General features: G+C 40.4%; 1 protein-coding gene across 1 annotated transcript in view; it reads right to left on the reverse strand.

The window, feature by feature from the left end:
• Positions 1-18,176, reverse strand: part of LOC103587882 (X-linked interleukin-1 receptor accessory protein-like 2) — a 268,322-nt gene extending 250,146 nt beyond the window's left edge. The window contains exon 1 of the mRNA XM_008569451.1: positions 17,863-18,176. Within this exon, the coding sequence (XP_008567673.1) occupies positions 17,863-18,176 (314 nt within the window). The remainder of the gene's footprint in view (positions 1-17,862) is intronic.
• Positions 18,177-18,443: the final 267 nt, after the last annotated feature.

Below are 18,443 nucleotides of genomic sequence, written 5' to 3' on the forward strand. Positions count from 1 at the left end.
GGGGAGTGGGAGTATGGGGTGAGGTAAGAAGGAGGTGGGGTGGGGTGGGAGGTGGGTGTAGATGGTGGGGAGATAGATGTGTTTTGATGTCCCCCATTTTATTCCAGAGCATTAGCACTCAGTATCCCAGAACTGCTGCAGCTTTTATTTTGTGTGTGTTTCCTCACACCCACACCCACCTTAGTGTCTGGTGGACCTGGGCAGCTGTGTATATAACACCCACCCTCTCCCCCCATCTAGGCCTTAGATGAGTGGAGAAGGAATGGACATTTGACCCATCCTGAGCCAAACAGATTCACACATTAGAGAATCTGAATGGAAAGAAGATTAGAGTGGTGTTGGGCAATAAAACAGTGGGTCATTTGGAGTTGGGGCTAAGGTCAGAGCCACAGAGGCTGAAGCCACAGCTAAGGCCTGGCCCTGGCTGTGGGGGAGCAGAACCAGGTGCTTTACAGAGACAGGTGTCTTTTAGAGGATGCCAGTGTGAGGTTCCAGGGAGCAGACAGTGACAGAGTTGTTAGATCCTGTGACTCCAGAGAGGTGGAGAGCATGGCAACGGCCCAACCACTTTTCACTCCCTGTGACTGTGCTATGTGAAAATCCACATTGCACAGATCCACTTTTCTTTGAGCTAACTTGAGTGGATTCCTGCTCTGAGCATCCAGCTTATTTCCAAGTCTAAAAATGGCACCAGGACAGCAGTTGTGAATAATATACTATCAAATAAGATGCTGAAACTGGTTATGGAGTTGCTTCAGGATGTGGCGAATGCTGGGGATTGTTGTATGCAAAGAAGCCACAGTAGTGAATTGGATAGGAAGCTCCTTCGTGTTCTTACATCACAAGAAACATCAAAATAGGCTCCTGGAGTTAACCCTGGGTTTATGCTTCACTCAATGTGGCAAAATTTTGCCATTCCTAAGGGTGTCTGGCAGGGTTGCATACAAAGGATGCCATCACTAGCAGCAGGCAAGGACTGCTATGACTGTGAAGCCCCATGACAGGGGACTCCTCCCCAGTCCCCAGTGGGCAGAAAAGGAAGCAGTCACATCTGACCAGGAAACTGATGCCACTACAAGGAGGTGAGTCAGCAACTGATAGTGCCCAGAGGGCTTACTGGTCTATGCCATGGGTCAGAGCATGATGCCATCTTGAGGGATTCTCCCCCCCAGCACACCACCATAATACGCGTGGGAGGGGAATCTGGCTACAAAGTTCCCAGTGAATTCAGAAAGTGACAAAAAACAAACATATACCAATTAGAAATCAACTTTCAGAGGGAGTGGGGAGAGGTAGGGGAGGATGGGAGTGGGTTGGGTAAGGGTGTGGATGGGAGGATGAGCTGCTTTCCACCCTCTGATGACTATAAGCTGCGTTGACGGGCTAAATTTTTGGCTTAGCCCACAGGTGGAAGGATGGGGAAGAGTTACACCTGTGCCAGACAGACACAACTGGAGGAACCCTGGACATGGCCCAGGAACTGTCGACCTAGAGACTGAGAAGCTGTGGTGACCCTGGGACATCTCTGCAGCAGCTGGATGTGACTTTGGGTTGCCTCCTGTTGAGGAGAGTATGACAGCTGTCATCAGGATTTGGAGTCAGATCCCCAGCTTGTTTATATCTCTCTAGGACAGGGTTTTCCAAGCTTGGCACTCTGGACATTTTGGGTCAGATACTTTTTATTTCAGGCAGCTGTCCAGTGCATTGCAGGTTGTTCAGTAGAATCTTTCGCCTCAACTCACTAGATGCCAGTAGCCATCTCCCCACGCCACCCCAATTGTGAGTGGGCGTGGGGCAGGGAATGGGGTTGTGGAAGAAAAGTACCATTAATCTGCACAGAGGACTCAATTGTGATAGGGCCCAACTGAAAGAAAATCAAAGCGGGGAGGGTGGTGGGAGCCTAGGAGGAGGCAGTGAGGTACATAAGAGCAGTCAGAACAGGAACGGAATCAAAAGACAGGAGCTAAAATGTGTCCATTGGGTCTGGTGTCAATTCTGGATCTTTGAGCAGACCAGGGCAGTGGCGGGGGCAGAAGTCAAACTGTAGGACTGAGAAGTGAGTGGGGAGTGAGGAAGTGGCGTCAGTGAGGGGACACTCTTTCTGAAGATCACTGGGTGTGGCGGGAAGGAGTGAGGTGGGGGCATATGGTTGAGAGAGGGTTCTTTTGAATATAGGAGAAACTTGAGCCATGGGGAAGGAAAGAGCTGAAGAAAGCCTTAAAATGTAAAAAATATGTGAAAGAATGAGATACTGCTTACTGTGTTGGAGGCATGACTACTATCTTATTAAATAAAAATAAATCCTATGACAGTATCCCTTTTGTTTTTTGTAAAACATAATCTCCCCAAAGTTCTGTGTATATATGTATGCAATATATATTTGTTGATTTGTGTTTGTTTTATAATATAGTTTTATGTTGGAATAAGCATAGAAAAAGTATGGAAAAACGTTTAGCAAATAAGTTATTACCTAGGGAGGGTGGGCTCAGGGTCAGGGAATGGGAGGCAGTGGGGTGCTGGAGTATAGGGTGATACGGGGTAGAGAAAGGGGCAGAAGATAGAGGGGCTTTACTTTATATACGTCTGTTTTGTGAAAGTAAAATAACTAAATATTCACAAAAATACAAAAAAATTAATGAAAATGAATTTGCTGGCTTGGATGGATTTGGAAAATACACCTCTTACTCTGGGACAGGAGGAGAGGAGAATTAACACTGATTGTGTGGCCAGAGAGGGTAGGAAATCATGGGGCTCCTTCCTGCGAATCTGTTAGACACCTGAGAGTGAACAAGGACAGAGGGCTGGGATGGAGATGGGAGGCTACTGGACAGTGGCAAATTTAGGAATAACTGTGGGGGTGGGGCAGGGAATGGGGTGGTGGAAGGAAAGGATCATTAAGCTGCACAGAGGACTCAATTAGAATAGGGCTCAACCGAAAGAAAATCAAAGGGGAGGGTGGTGGGAGCCTAGGAGGAGGCCCTAGAAAGGAAGGCGAGTAGTTTCAAAAGAGGAACCAGACACAAATCTCTCTGGTGCTACAACTTGTTTTCATAATTTTTTTTTCAGTAAAAGATTCAGTTGGTTTATTTCTGATAGGATTAAAAAAGATATTAACATTTTCATGATTTAATGTCAATTAAATTTTAAAGTTTTTTCTCTATAAGTCCAGAGGAAAGGATTTAATAAACTAAAATTAAGTCTACTTCCATCATTGAATATACTCTACAAACCCAACAAAAATGATCTGAATTGGTCTTTGAGCTCATGGGCAAACATGTTTAGTGAGATGGGCAGCTGTAGAAAATGACAGCTTTAAAAAACAACATTGGGTGGGCAAAACAACCAACTCAAATGGGTGTGGGAAAAGGATGGAAATGTCGTGGGGATGAATGCCTTGTTCAAAAACAGTGAATTTGACCTCTAGAGAAGCTGTAATGGTCTCTGTGCTTGCCACTTGAGATAACAAGTGAAGTGATGAAAGGGAATAACCAGAGAAGCCTCCTGTGTTGACCTCTCTTTTTCTGATGACCCACACACATGCTAGGAAGTCAAACTTGACGACACCTGTCTCTAAAATAATAGAAAATAAAAAGAAGTCAAACCATATTTTATTGTTGAGAAACAATAGTGCTTTTAAAATTTTGTTTCATGTCATGTGGGATCAAAAGTTGGCCAGTGTTTTTTTTTTTTTTTGTCTTTTTTGTCTTTTTTCCGTGTCCGGCAACAGATCGCAACCCTCAGTGTTGCCCCCGCACCGGACCAGGGACCGGCAACGGGATCGCAAGCCTCGGCGTTGCTCCCACGCCTCGCTCAGCCAGTGAGCGGGAACCAGTCCGTATGTGGGATCTGAACCCTCGGACGGGAGCGCCGCCGCGCTTCCCAAGTGGCGCACTATCCAGTGCGCCACCGGGCCGGCCCTGGCCAGTGTTTTTGTATTAAAAACCTCTAAACCATGTTGATCTAAGGGTTTCAGTCAGTAAGTCAAGAACCAACATTTACAGAAAGCCTGCTCTGTGTGTGTACACTGTTTGAGGGGGTTCAGGGGTAAGTTTCCGATCAAGTTATAAAGGAGGAAGGAGAGATCTCTTGCCTGCGAGTAAAAGGGAAGAATGCAAATATGAAATGTGGCCAACCCCCTTTTTTTATGGGGAATTAGGGAAGGCATTGAAATGGGATCAAGTTAACAGGGTTGAAAAAAAATGCATATAGTATCTCTCTATACCCAGATGAACGTATATTGCCTTTGTGTTGAAGAGTGTGATCTGGTATGGAAATGAGTGTGTGTAGATTAGCGTTAGCCTGGATCTTGTTTTAATGAGATCAAGGCCCCAGTGTGGAAATACCCATGACCTTCCTATGTAGCTTTTCTCTGTTTCATAGCCATAGATACAGACTGTACCCATCAAATATTAACCAATGATACAAGGTGGATCACTCTTCACATTGATGAGAAAGTGGGAATGGCTTCATTTGAATTCACCTCCACCTCTGAGAAAACTATTTGGAGTCCATGCTCTGATTAACAAGGTGGGGTCAGCAGCATTGCTTTTCTCTAATAACGGTAGGGTCATAGAAGGGAATTTAGCCCCTTTAAATAGACATTTTCTCTATGCAATATCATCTGCTAAAAACATGCCTTACTACCTGACTGCAAGGTAAGGTGTTCATTAGTTGTGTATTTTAGCATCTTTTCTAAGAATTAGTCAATATCTTAAAATTGCATGCTCATAAAATATATTTGAAGCCTCCATAAAACAAGGGTTGGTTATTGTTAGGTTCACACTCAGAAATAATGCCTTGATAAACCCAGGTTCCAGCCAAACTGACCCCCCTGTTTTTCCCTGAGCATAGCCCATGTTTCACTACCTCCTTGCCCTTGAAGATTGTTCATCTGCTGGGAAGATCTCTACTGTTGCCACCTATTTAGATCCTCAAGAACCATCTCAAGAACCCCTGATACTGTAAGTCAAAAGCTATATTCCCCTACTGTCTACTACTAATTTATCTCTATTTTTCTTACAGCACATATCACTTTCATGTGTGATGGAATAAAAGACATTCAGTTAGTGTTTTTAGCTTTCCCCCTTCCTTGCCCTTTAAACATAATCCTTTCTTTGGCTGCGTGGGTCTTTTCAAATCCAGCAACTTCTACAGAGATTCTTGGTATGGAAGATCAGTTCCTGGGCTTTTAACGTGCACAGTAGGAGTAATGGGCAGATAAAAGCTGAAGAATTGCAAGGAGCAATGCTAGTTTAATTAAATTACATTGGAACAAGAGCTTCTTGCAAGGAAAAACAAGTAATAGATGAGAAAGGGCAAAGAGAAGAGAAACTTGCAGAGGATGCATTCCAGAAAGTGTTTTAGTTGGGAATGAGACTGAGGAGTGATGAGAGAGGTGTCTGGGCAGCTGCAGCAAGTGAAAAATATTGTTAGTGGAAGTAATGTGAAAAGATGATTTCAAGTGTTGCTGGGAGTTACAAATTGGCTCCCCTTAATGTTTTTCAAGGAACTACAGTAAATACTTTAATATTCAAACTTTTAACGATATGTTTAGTTGCTGTACTATGTTTCCTAGGATATCATTCTCTGCTAAACCACATGGGATTCTGTATTATACTTGAGTTATGTTTGTTTGATTGGAATTTAGATATGTGTCCCAATTCCTCTTTTAATCTGTTAGAAGTCCTGTCATTTGCTCTTTCTTTTTTTAGTACCTTTCACACAGGAGGTTCTGAGTAAATATTTGTTTAATTAATATAAAACATACTTGAGGACTGAAATCATATTGGCTTAAAAAATCACTTTTATTAAAAACAAACAAAACCGTACTTAGGAAGAAATGAGCTCTCACTTCTATCCCACTATGAAACATTTTAACTTTAAGGTGAATGGAAGGAAGAGATTTCATGCAATGAGTTCCTGAAAAACATAACCATACATTTATGAAACCTGATTATATTCATTTTAGCATTTTGTCATATACTGATGTATATACTACTCTAATTAATTCATCGTGAGTCTTATATAGCTTGGGAGTCAGAGTAAACAGACAAAAAGCAAGACCTAGTTAGGGATATTCCTCCTGCAAAGTTCCTCAATCTCTCTTCTTTGGTAGAAAACAACTTCTAATGTTTGAAACTGAAAAATGATCATAAGGCGTTTCAAACTTTGTAAGACAAGTCGTCTGGTTCTATCTCTGAAAAGTCCTGATTTAACCTGATGCTCACTTTTCATGAATTTGGAATCTCTGTTTCACTGCCCTCTGTTGTCTGTCCTCATTACCAGACAATATTGTATTCTGAGGAAATTGAAGACCTACAAAGGCACAAAATTTTATACAGGCAGGAATTAACATGACATTATAATACTTGTATAAGTATTGGTTTTATCATCAGCAATAATATGATCTACCTCATAGTTATTCTGAAGATTAGCACAATGTTCGCCATATAATAAGGGCTAAAAAATCAGACCTAGTAATAACAGTGGTGGTGGTAGTAAAAGTAGAAATAAAAGATATTGTATGAAGTTCTTAGTCTATATCAGCATTCGTGCTAAGCGCTTGTCCTCAGCATTCTCTGAGATACGTGCTGTGATCCCTGTTCCTCTGTAAGTCTTCTCTCTCAGTTAATAGCACCACGATTCGCTCAGTTGCTTAAGTCAAAAGCAATAGGAGTTATTTCTTGTTCAGCTATTTCTCATATCCAGTGTATCAGTATGTCCTGTCAGCTCATCCTTCAATACATATCTAGGATGCATTCACATTTCCCTATTTCCATAGCTATCACCCTAATCCAAGCTACCATCACATCTCTCCTCAATTGATACAATGGCTTCCCAGCTTGGTCTCCTTCCTTGTCCCCCTAAAATCCATTCTCACCAGGGCAGCCAAAGTGATCTTTTTACAATAGAAATCTGATCATGTTACTCTCCAGCTTAAAACAAACAAACAGAAACAGCACTCTTCTTTTGCCTCTGATTACTAATAAAACTCAACTTCTTATTCTGGCCCACAATATGCAACAGTATCTGGCCTCTGCCTTCTCTTTCCAGCCTCATCTAGAGCCATTCTCATCGTGCTCCTCCCAAACTGCCTTTCTTTGGCTTTCTTGAATATTATAAGCTTATTCCCATTTCATGACCTTTGCACTTGTTCACTCTGACTGGAACACTCTTCCCCCATATCATCACAAGGCTGGTTCCTTCTTGTCATTCAGGTCTCAGCTTATATGTCACTTTCTCTATGAAGCCCTTCCTGACCACCTGACTAAAAGTATCCTTCCAGTCACCCCTTCAATATTACCCTTTTTTATTCTCACCATAAGCATCACCCAGTGAAGTCTTGTGAATGTATTTGTTATTTATGTTTCCCCCACTCTACAATGTAAGTTCCATTAGAGTAGGAACTTCAATCTATCTTGTTCAATGCATATGCTAACACCCAAAGCAAGTGTTCAAAAGATGGTAAGTTGAACAAACAAATGAGTCTTCACTTTCCATTTGAGGAACGCAAGGCACAGGTCACACAACCATAATAAACCATCACTCCCTAGGTTCTTGTTGGAGTCAGAACCAATAGTTTAGAGTTTGCATACTGAGTCCACTATTAAACATATGTAATCATATAAACTACTCAAGGTCACACAACTAATAAGTTATAAATTCAGGATTCAACCCCAAGAACTCCAGCTCCAGAGACCATAATCTTAATAAGACACAGTAGTAGTAGTGTAGAAGACTGCACCACAGTGTTAGGTACAGAAGAGTCCTAGCTAGTTCATATACTTCTTTAGTAACTCTTTAAAGTCAGATATGTGCCATAATTTTCTCTTGGGTTCACTATAGTGATTGGCACAACATTAGGCCATTAGATGTATCTAAAGGATAATTTCACTGCAGTTACTTTTCATGCCTAAGACTAGAGTCATTGCACATCTTCAGTCCTCTTCCCTTTTAAGGAGTTGGGCATGATATATACATGTTTTATCTCTAACAGGAAGGTAGATAGAGGAGAAGCACTAATTTACAGCATTAGAATCCTCTTGATAGAATACCATTTAATACACTGTAGCTAACAGTAAGGACCCATCTATTAACCAGACTTCAGTGCCACACAAGCGATTAAGCTGAAATTGAGGCAGTAGCCACATACAGGGACATCATTTGACCCTACTACTGAGTGATCAATGTACTCTAGGGAGAGTGGCAGGCTTCCTCTAATCTGCTATCTTGCCATAGGAATGTTCACTCTCCTACCTCACTTTGATACAGATAAAACCTGCCCCAGCCCTTCTCTAAGATGACTATACCTTACTGCCTATATTAATGTTGGAGTTAGAACCTACTAGTTTAGAGTTTGCAAACTGAGTTTACTGGTTGAATCTGAGTATGGGTTTTTTGGGGGAGGAAGGTTCTCCAAAATTTAAATTTGACAATTTCACACAAATATTCAGATTTCAGGTTTTTCTTCAAAAAAGCATAAGATCTGGCAAGGTTGGGCCCTAGGTCCCTCTAACATTAAGAGGTCAGGGAGAATATCAGGCCCCAGGAAAGGAATTTAAGAAAGAGTAACTGATGGAGATGAAGGAAAATTAAGAGAGTGTGACTCTCTGAATGTGAGGTAAAGCACATGTCATTAAAAGAAGGGAGTGATCCACGGTGCCAAATGTGCTTGCACACCAAGTAAAAAGAGGACTGAAAATTGAACTAGCCATTGGATTCAGTACTGTTGAGGTCACTGGAGACATTGACAAGAGCACTTTTGGTAGAGTGATGCAGGTATAATTTTGATTGGAATGGGTTTACTAAAGAACGGGTAGAGAAGAACTCAAGACTGTGAGTGCAGACAATTATTTTTTAACAGTTTTAATTAGGTGTAACTGATATACAAAGAACTGCACATATTTAGTGTGTACAGCTTGATATGTTTGGACAAATGCAAACATCCATGATACCATCACCAGACAAGTTTTTCTTTGAATTGGTTTTTTCAAATGGGAGCAACGAATTGGGGACAGTGAGTGACAGGAGAAGTGGAGTTTAGAGAATGCTTTTTAAATGGCATAAATATCAACCTGTGTGCTTGCTGATGGAAATGAACCAGTAAAAACAGAAAATCCCATGATATAGGAGCGAGATGGGTGATGTCCTTGAGTGGGTAAATAGGAATAGGATCTAGTGCACACATGAAGTGATTGACCTTAGATTGAAGCAAAGCCAGTCCATCTGTGATAACAGGCTGGAAGGCAGAGTATGTAGGTAGAGATGCAAGTAGGTGAGTGTATGTAGTGGAATTTCACTCCTTCAGTTTCTTCAGCGAATGGAAAGCAAGGGGAAGGATATGTTAAAGCTTTGAGGAAAGGAGATGATGTAAAACAGTCATCTAGGCAGATGGGAGACTGAATGGACTTAGAATATATGGTAAAAATACATGGCAGCATTTAGTGACACTACACGGTAGCATTAAGGGTTCATTTGAAGTTTGAGATAATGAATTTAAAGAGAGACCAGTCAATATTATTATATATTTTCCTTCAGCCAAGTTCAGCTGCAAGAATGCAAGCACAGCATAGACAGTTGGGTGTAAACACTGTTGTTGTTTTTCACAAGCAAGTAATATGAAGGGAGAAAGAGTCAAGAGAATCAAGAGGGTATATATGGAGGGGGTTATGATTAATCATTGAATTTAAACTATGCTGGATGGGAACAAAGAAAGGCAATTAAAAAAAATTGGGGGAGTCCAGTCAAGATGGCGGGATAGACAGTCACCCATGTCACTCTTTCCCACAAATCAACCAGTTTACAACTATAAAAATGTTAACATCAGCCAAGCTGGGGCTGCTAGAGCTCAGGAGAAGAGGAAGAGAGACCTATGGAGTTCATGAAGGCAGGATAAACCATAATAGGGAAAGAAAAAACTGCTCAGAGTGTTTCGTGCCTCAGCTGCTTTAAGGCTGGAGCTGCTGAGCACATGGAGCAGGAGCCAGCAGAAGCCGCAGCTGTGCCCTTCGGATGGAGTTGCTTGGAAGTGGCAGGGGAGAAGAGGGCCTTGGTGGCCCCCAGGACAGCAAGACCATTAATAGGGTTCCCGTGGACCCATGCAGGAGCAAGGAGCCAGAACAGCTGAAAAAGGGGAGCCATTCAGAAGCTGGTGAGTCATCACAAGGGACTGGTGCAGGGCCTGTCCCATGGGAAGTGTTTGGAGCATGGACAGTGGGGGAGACAGGCCCACCACGAGAACACTGGGACACAGCAAGGACATCTGATCTATCCCCCAATCAGCACAGGACCACTCAGAGGAGACTGGTCAGGAATGCAGAATTACATGGCATGTAGTTTGATGAACAAACTCAGACCCAGATCAGAGTTGCTACACAACCCAGATACACTGGGTCTCTGGAGAGCTGGAAGTACCTTTAAGGTAATCCATTAAACCCTGAGATGCATAAAAAGCCTTCACTAGGGAAACAGCAGCAAAGCAGCAATTTCACTCAAACACACAGCTCAAGTAAGTACTGGTTCCCACAGGAAGTTCTCCCAGTTTAGAAGTAAGCAAAGGACAAAAAATTAGTTCCAGCCAGGCACACCACCAGCACCTTGGGGCCCACTCAGGGACCCAAGGCTTGGAGCCAGGGACCAGACCCCACTCCCACATACAGGCACACAGCCAGCACTTTGGGGCCCACCCAGGGCATGGATCTGAGGCCGGACACCCCTGCCCACAATCAGGCACACCACCAGCACCTTTGGGCCCTCCCTGGGGGCCTAGGGTATGTATCTGGGGACCAGACACCCCCACCCTCAACCAGGCACACTGCCAGCACCTTGGGGCCTTGCCTGGGGTCCAGGGGCATTGATCTGGGGACCAGAACCCCCTGCCAAAAACCAGGCACACCGCCAGTGCCTTGGGGCCCCACCTAGAGCCCTGAGGCATAAAGCTGGGGACTAGACCCCCTCCCCACAACCAGGCACACCGTCAGTGCCAAGGAGCATGCCAAAAACATCACCTCCACGTGGGTGGCCCACCACAGCCACCACCATAACCAAGGCTGCCACAAAAGTGGCTAGACATCATAACCACCATGCAGATGGTCCGCCAGCCACTGGAGTGCATTGACACAAGGAGAGTCACCAGCAGAGACCAAAGAAAAGAAGAGAATGTCTCTCTCCTTGAAGTCCGTTCCACAGTGACAGAAGAAGCAGCTGCTGTATGATAATATTGGGGGACATGAACACACCTCTCAGCCTTGGACAGATCATGTAGGCAACAAATCAACAGAGTAACCATTACTCTTTCAGAGGGAGAGAAGAAATCGAGGGTTATCAGTGGGGGAAGAGGGGAGAGAGAGATGGATACGGAGAGAATGGACAAGGAGCATAAATAATAAGCACTATTTGTAACAATATACATACTAGTAATATTGATTTGATCAACAGATTTCAACATTGAATCCCCCCAAAAAGGATAATCAATTATGATTCAATAAAAAATAAAATTGTCAGATCTATGAGTCAGAGGTCTCGGTAGGATCAGTAGACTACTGGAGATGGGATATGGAAAGAATGAGCTAGAAAAATAGGAGGTGGTGGCAAGATAGTAGAATGCAGAAATGAGATTATGGAGAGGAGTGCTACAACCTCCAATACTCTGAAATACTTCAGGTGGTCTACAACATTCGCTGCATTACGTTAACCCCTGAAAAGATTTTGAATTTGTAAACCCTGCAATAGGTAAAAACCTTGATTCTGAGAAAAATAGCCATAAGACAGAAAGTCCCTGAAGTTTGTGTAATGCAAGAGATGAAACTAAAAAGTCCACCTGAATACATGTGTTAGCCAGCTCATCAATAGCTATTTGAAATTGATTCTTGTTTTATGGTTATCAGATATAACCCATCAACTCTTACAAAGCAGGTGCTGTGGATTGATTGAATGGTGTCCCCCAAATTTCATATATTAGAAGCTTAATCCTCACTGTAACTGTTGAGGTGGGAAATTCTATTATGTTAAATGAAAGGTGGGGTCTTGAAGAGATAATTAGATTATACGAACATGTCATAGTGAATGGATTAATAATGGTGGTCAGGGGCATGCTTCTGAGGGCTTTAAAAGACCACATGAGAGGTTATTCTCTCTGCTCTGCCATTTTGCAATGTGATACCGTGTGGTCACTGAAGTCGTCACCAAAGAAAGCCTTCACCAGAAATGTTCCCTGGACTTTGGACTTCCAGCCTTGAAACTGTAAGCAGTAAATTTTCTTTTCTTACAAAGTACCTAGTTCCACGTATTTTATTATAAGCAATAGAAACTGGCTAATACAGCAAGTAATCCTGATAACTGACTAAACTGTAAAAATTTGCTTTCCTCCAATAAACAAATTGAATGGAATTGAAATTAAATAGATAATGCACAATAGAATGGTTATATTTGTGAGTATTACATAGCTAAAGTACAACAGTATAGTTATACTTCTGAACAATATAACACATCTAATTACTGTTAATTAAATGAAAATAAAGTACAATTGCCACTTCTTTACTATTTCAAGTTATTTATAATTTTATTATCAGGTTGATTATCAAATTTTGGAGGTTGAAAAGATAGTTTCTGTCAGGTTAGATATGTGTTATTTTATGCACAATTCCTAAAAATAAATAAATAAATAATGAAATCAAGTGACTCCTGCTTATAACCAAATACAGGTAGATAAAAATAACTAATTGCATTTCACTGTAGCCTACACAGACCAGGGAAGGCATTGCTGCTGTCTCAAGACCCTGCTGTACAATTTTGATCTTTTCTGAGGTCAATTAATTCTGTAAGATCCAGGCTTTCATTTTTCCTACAAGAACTATTGGCTCTCCTGGAAACTGCTACCTAGGCAACCGACTTGTTGACACTTAACTTTCCAAGGATCAATAGTTAAGTTGGAATTGAATTATGAGAAATGCTCAGTGTCCTTGAAAATCCCTTGTTATCTATGGTGGGGAGTAAGGTAGGAGGGTGGAAGACGATAAGAGCTATTTTTTAGTATCTGAGATAGACTAGGATAATCACTTTTCTTTCTGAAGACACAGGCTTCTTTGCCATATGTCATATACTGAATCACATGGTACACAATCAATGAATTTCTGTTGATAGAAATATAAAAAATTGCTTATATATGCTACATAGACACTTATAGGTCAGGATCATTTAATGGCCATTAAAATCAGGCAAAATTACTGTACTCATAATTATTTATTCTTTTTTTATTATGAATACTTCAAATATACTCAAAAAGACAATATAATAAACTGTCATGTACCAAACATATAGATTCAAAAATTATCAACATGCTACATTTCATTTCAAATCCACCCTCATCAACTTTTCTGGTGATGTTGTTTTTCTAGACTAATAATCATTCAAATGTGAATTGACTATTCATATTTGAATAATCAAAGTAAATGTTATGCCTCCAGGCTGGATAAATACATGAAGGAATTCTTTGGAAAGAGTTTGTGAGGCATTCAAATTTTGAGAATCTCATTTATTTCAAGGAATAGTAAAGACCAAACATATTTGGATTATGTTTTCATTTAATAATGGTGCTCTTTGTTCTGTCGACTTCATTGCAGAGGCAAATGGTTATAATGATTTTGAACCTATAACTGGTTCTCTGCACTTAGCTATGGTTATCCCCAAATATGCAATTTTTACAGATGTTCAATTATATTTAATCATTCTTTTCAATATCTGTGAATTCAATTCAGGATTATACAAATATATTTATCTTCATCCACAGCTTAAGTCACCCCTTGTTCCAAACAGTTGAGAAAGTAATATGTAGGATTTTGTCAAATAAGATTATTCTCATTATTTTTATCCTATTAAGTGTCTCCATTGAAAAGACTGGGGTGGAGAGGTGGGAAGACAATAATTCTCACATTGGCACTACCTCTCCAAATATGACTCAGTCCTTCACAATTTCTCTATTACTAACCCATTAACATGCTGAGAAATTCAACAAATCACTCTTGAGACTGGCCAGAGAAAAACTTAAAAATGAGGAATTGGCTACTGACAGGTCATAAACAGTAAACTTCTGGTTATGATTCAAATGGGTGGAAAATATTATTAGATATCTCATATCTGCATTTTTGGGAGGAGGCAGCTGGCTGGTATGGGGAATCTGAACCCATGACCTTGGTTTTATAAGGCTATGGTCTAACCAACTGAGCTAAGCAGCCAGCCCCCTCATATCTGCATTTTAAGCACAATGAAATCAATAGAGTAATTTTAAATGAGGTCAATAAAGCATAGGAAAATCATTCATGACTACCTTAAAGTTGTATCAAACTGGGAATTTGAGGTGAACACTGATAATGTCAAATTAAGAGCCCTTTTCACTATAAAAATCATTCTCTTGGCAATAACATAAAATAACCTATATGGATTGAATTTCTCACTTGGCATATATTTTAATTCAGTGGCTCCTACTGGATCTGAAAAATAGGTTCATTATTCATGGCTAAACGCTAGCTATTTCATTAATGTATATCTAGAATAGATTTCTATGTCTCTAAATTGACAAAAGAGTGGTTGCTTCCCTTCGAACAATGGTTTCCAATTTTTTTTTCTTTACCAAGACACACATGAGGAATAATATTCAAAAGTTCCACCTACCTCTGTCAGTCCCAATCACTCTCTAAGTCCTGCTGCATAAATAAAAGAGATCACCAGTTATGCTTGAATCTAAGCCTCTGTTCAGTGGAATGCCATCCCTTTCTTTTCTGTTTTACATGTGAGTTGAGAACCACTGATTCAGATGTTATCTACAATACATATAAACTGTCAATCTGATATGTACTTGAAAGAGAGGGACATCTATAGGAAAGGACTTCAGGGACATTGGGAAGTTTTACTATCTCCAAAGTACTCCCTCACAAGTGAACTTGTGCATGAAATGAAATAGTGCAGAGGTTTGTTTAAAAGCAAATATCCTGTCAGTTGAGAAGACCTAGAAGCAACAACACTCCAGTAATAAGCACACCTAGCACCCAAATCTTGGTTTCTAATACCATTCTCCATTAAAAGGTATCAGGGCTTTATGGGAAAACGGCTAAGACTAGGACTAGGGAAGGAAATATACAAGATAAGCCTGGAGCATCTTTCCATAATGTAAAGAAATGCTAAAAAAAAAAAATAATAATAAATAAAAAACCACACAGGATGGGGTTATATGGGGTTATATATCAAAGGGACAAAAGAACTAACTGAAAGAGCTCCCAGTGAGCAAAGGTAAAAGAATTTGAGCAAGAAAATCAAATGGTATTGCATTACAATCCAATGTAAAAAATAAATATCCATGATTCCATACTGATATTAATAAATAAATGTGGGAGAAGAGACAAATCTCCCATTCAGAAGAATTCCAAATAATTTATATAGTTATTCCACCCTTAAGGAGGGGGAGCTAATTTCCCACTTCTTAAATGTGGACTGTGAATAACAACTTTCTTCCAAAGTGTATAATATGGAAAGGGAGGGAAAAAGAGTAACTTAACAGTGGACAAACACTAACTCAAGCCAGTGATCAAGACAATATCAACAGTGATAAGTGATTTTGATATACCCTTGATGCAGTGTGATGAGAATGGTATTTTACCTTTGTGGTCTTCCTGTCAAAAATGTATTATTTCTGTATAACCTTATGAGAAATATCAGATAAATCCCAATTGAGGGACATTCTACGAAATATCTGACCAATGCACCTCAAATTGTCAAGGTCATCAAAAACAAGGACAGTCTGTGGAACTGCCACAGTAAAAAAAAGCTAAAGGAGACATGACAACTAAATGTAATGTGGTATCACATATAGGATCCTGAAACTGAAAAAGGACATAAAGGAAAAGCTGAGGAAATCTGAAGAAAGTGTACTTTGTTAGCTATAATGTACCACTATTGGTTCATTAATTGTAACATATGTACCACAGTTATGTAAGACATTAATAAAAGGGAAAACTGGGTGCAGGGTGTACAGGAATTCTCTGTACTATTTTTGCAATAATTCTATAAGTCTAAAACTGTCTTAAAATTTAAAAGTGTATTTAAAAGCAAATAGGAAATTTTTATTACAGTACTTTTTTAGAGACAAAAACTGGAAACAAAGTATATGCTCATCAATAGAGAAATGACTGACTAACTTGTGGTATCACGGAATATTAAGCAACACAGAATATTCTGTACTTAAAAGAATGAGTGAGCTCTTCATCAATGTACTTGGAGAGATTTCCACTATGTATCGGTACCAAGAAAATACAGAGAAATCTTTAACCCTTCTTTGATTTTGTAAAACAGTAAGGAGAAAATCCCCATCTAAATATGTTTGTATAATTAAAAGAGAAGGGAAAGTGTATGTAAGGATACACACTAAGGTGTTAACATTACTGGGAGCAGGGGAATGGGGTTAGTGGGGAGAAGGAGAAAAGAGGGGAGGTAGCAAGACTGAGGACATATGCAGGGCCGGAGAAGTAAGCAATAATTAGTTCAACAACTCATTATAAGCTGTATATAGTGGGCTGATGCTTTGCAATAGAACTTTAAACTTGTGAAAACAACAAACAAACAGAGCAAACAGGGATGGCGGAGGAAAAGAGAAATATTTTTGAATGAAAGTGGGGGATGGAAAAGGGTGAGACAAGAAAAGAGTAGCAGCTCCCTTGAGAATACAGTGTCAGTCACTACAGCTGAATTACACCTACTTTTCAATTTTGCCACGAGCTACCCAAGTAGGAGAAAATACTGCTGATCACTAAGGGTGTGATTAGAATGACTGCTGCTTCTGCCAAGAGCCTAAGGATTTTGCCTATCAGGAACAGAGAATAAACTCACCATTTGCTCCCTGAACACTCCTCCCACCCCAAAAAGTGATTCTTAGAGCATCAAGAAGGCTTTCTATTTATATACCACCTTGTTCTCTTGGCCTTTTGAACAATGAGGCTTTGCCAGGGGCTTCCAAGTGCTTTTGATGAAAAAGTGACATAGCTTTAGCATCAAAATCCACAGGAGACAAAAATAGGAAGGGTCTGCATTTTCAAGAAGTTAAAATCAAATAGAGTGCAGGTCCCTGGTGAGAAAGATCAGAGACTCCCAAAATGGCAGAATTGAAAGATGGTTTAAAGGTCATCTCAGCTATCTACTTTAATACCTAATCCAGTCTTTATCTGAAATGGTAGATCCTAGATCCTAACACTGGGGTAGAGAGGGAAGGGAGGACATATTGTGGAATCTCTAAGAATAAAACAGATTGCTTTTCACTATAAACTTCTTGCAAGTGGGATTGTGTCTGTGATAACCACCCAGAAACTCTTGATGACTGTACGTTTACAGAGCTCCATGCTGAATATTTAGACGCAGTGGACTCAAACTCACACTGAAAACTCATTTGCTAAGAGATCTCCCAGCAGCATTTGAAGCTATTTTTGACCAGCAGATAGATGAGACCTTGGCCTATATGATATTTTATTTCATTTACATGGCCAGATGTCAACATCCTTGAGCCAAATGGCTCTATACAAAAACAATTGTTAATATAAGACCCTGGGGCAAGGGTGGGGTTGGGGAAAGAATGAGTCATATAATTTTCTAAATTAAATAAGCATTCACAGTAAATGGGAGTTCTATTTTATGAAAATCTGATAAGAATTTGTTGTGTAGTTCCAATAGATAATTAGAATAGAATTTACTGAAATTCCACATGCATTGCAAACTTTCAAGAACATATCTGTTGCATGACATAAGGCACACCTGCATACACTCCAGCCCCAATCAAAAGACAATTAGCCAAGTAATTGTGCAATATTTTCACACAACACTCACCTTAAAACACAAGTGTAGAATCCACTGTCTTGTGCCTCAGCTGAGTGAAACCATATTGAATCATCTTCTTTGCTCATCCTGACCTCCGAAAAGATGATGGGCTCTTCCAAATCACCTTTGTTTTTGTACCACATAAGCCTGAGCCCAGTGCTCTGTGCCATGCTATAGTTGGTGCGAATGTAACTGTAGAAAAGGGCACATTTTACTCGGACTGGTTCACCTGCCAAAGCCATGTACGTCTTGAGATCTACTGACCAGTCAATGCAGCCATCCACTGAAAGAGAACCAGAAAAGGCATGAGATGTGATAATCATTGTTGATAATAATGGTAAGAACAGTAATCATTGCCAAAATGTACTGAGGACTTTCTACAAGCCAGGTACTGAGTCAAGTGTTTTACATAGATTACTTCATTCCATATTCCTAGTTATTCTATGAGATAGCCCAGTGTCTTGCTTAGACCTTAACAAGCACAGCCCCTGCTCTAGCCCTGTGCTGTGGGATGTTTTCCAATCCTCTGCAGCAACACTATGCTTGGAGTAAACTAAATCCTCCAAGGAGCTCCAGCAGTCTTGCCTATA

The sequence above is a fragment of the Galeopterus variegatus genome, unplaced genomic scaffold, assembly GCF_000696425.1.
Source record: "Galeopterus variegatus unplaced genomic scaffold, G_variegatus-3.0.2 Scaffold499, whole genome shotgun sequence".
Lineage (NCBI taxonomy): Eukaryota > Metazoa > Chordata > Mammalia > Dermoptera > Cynocephalidae > Galeopterus > Galeopterus variegatus.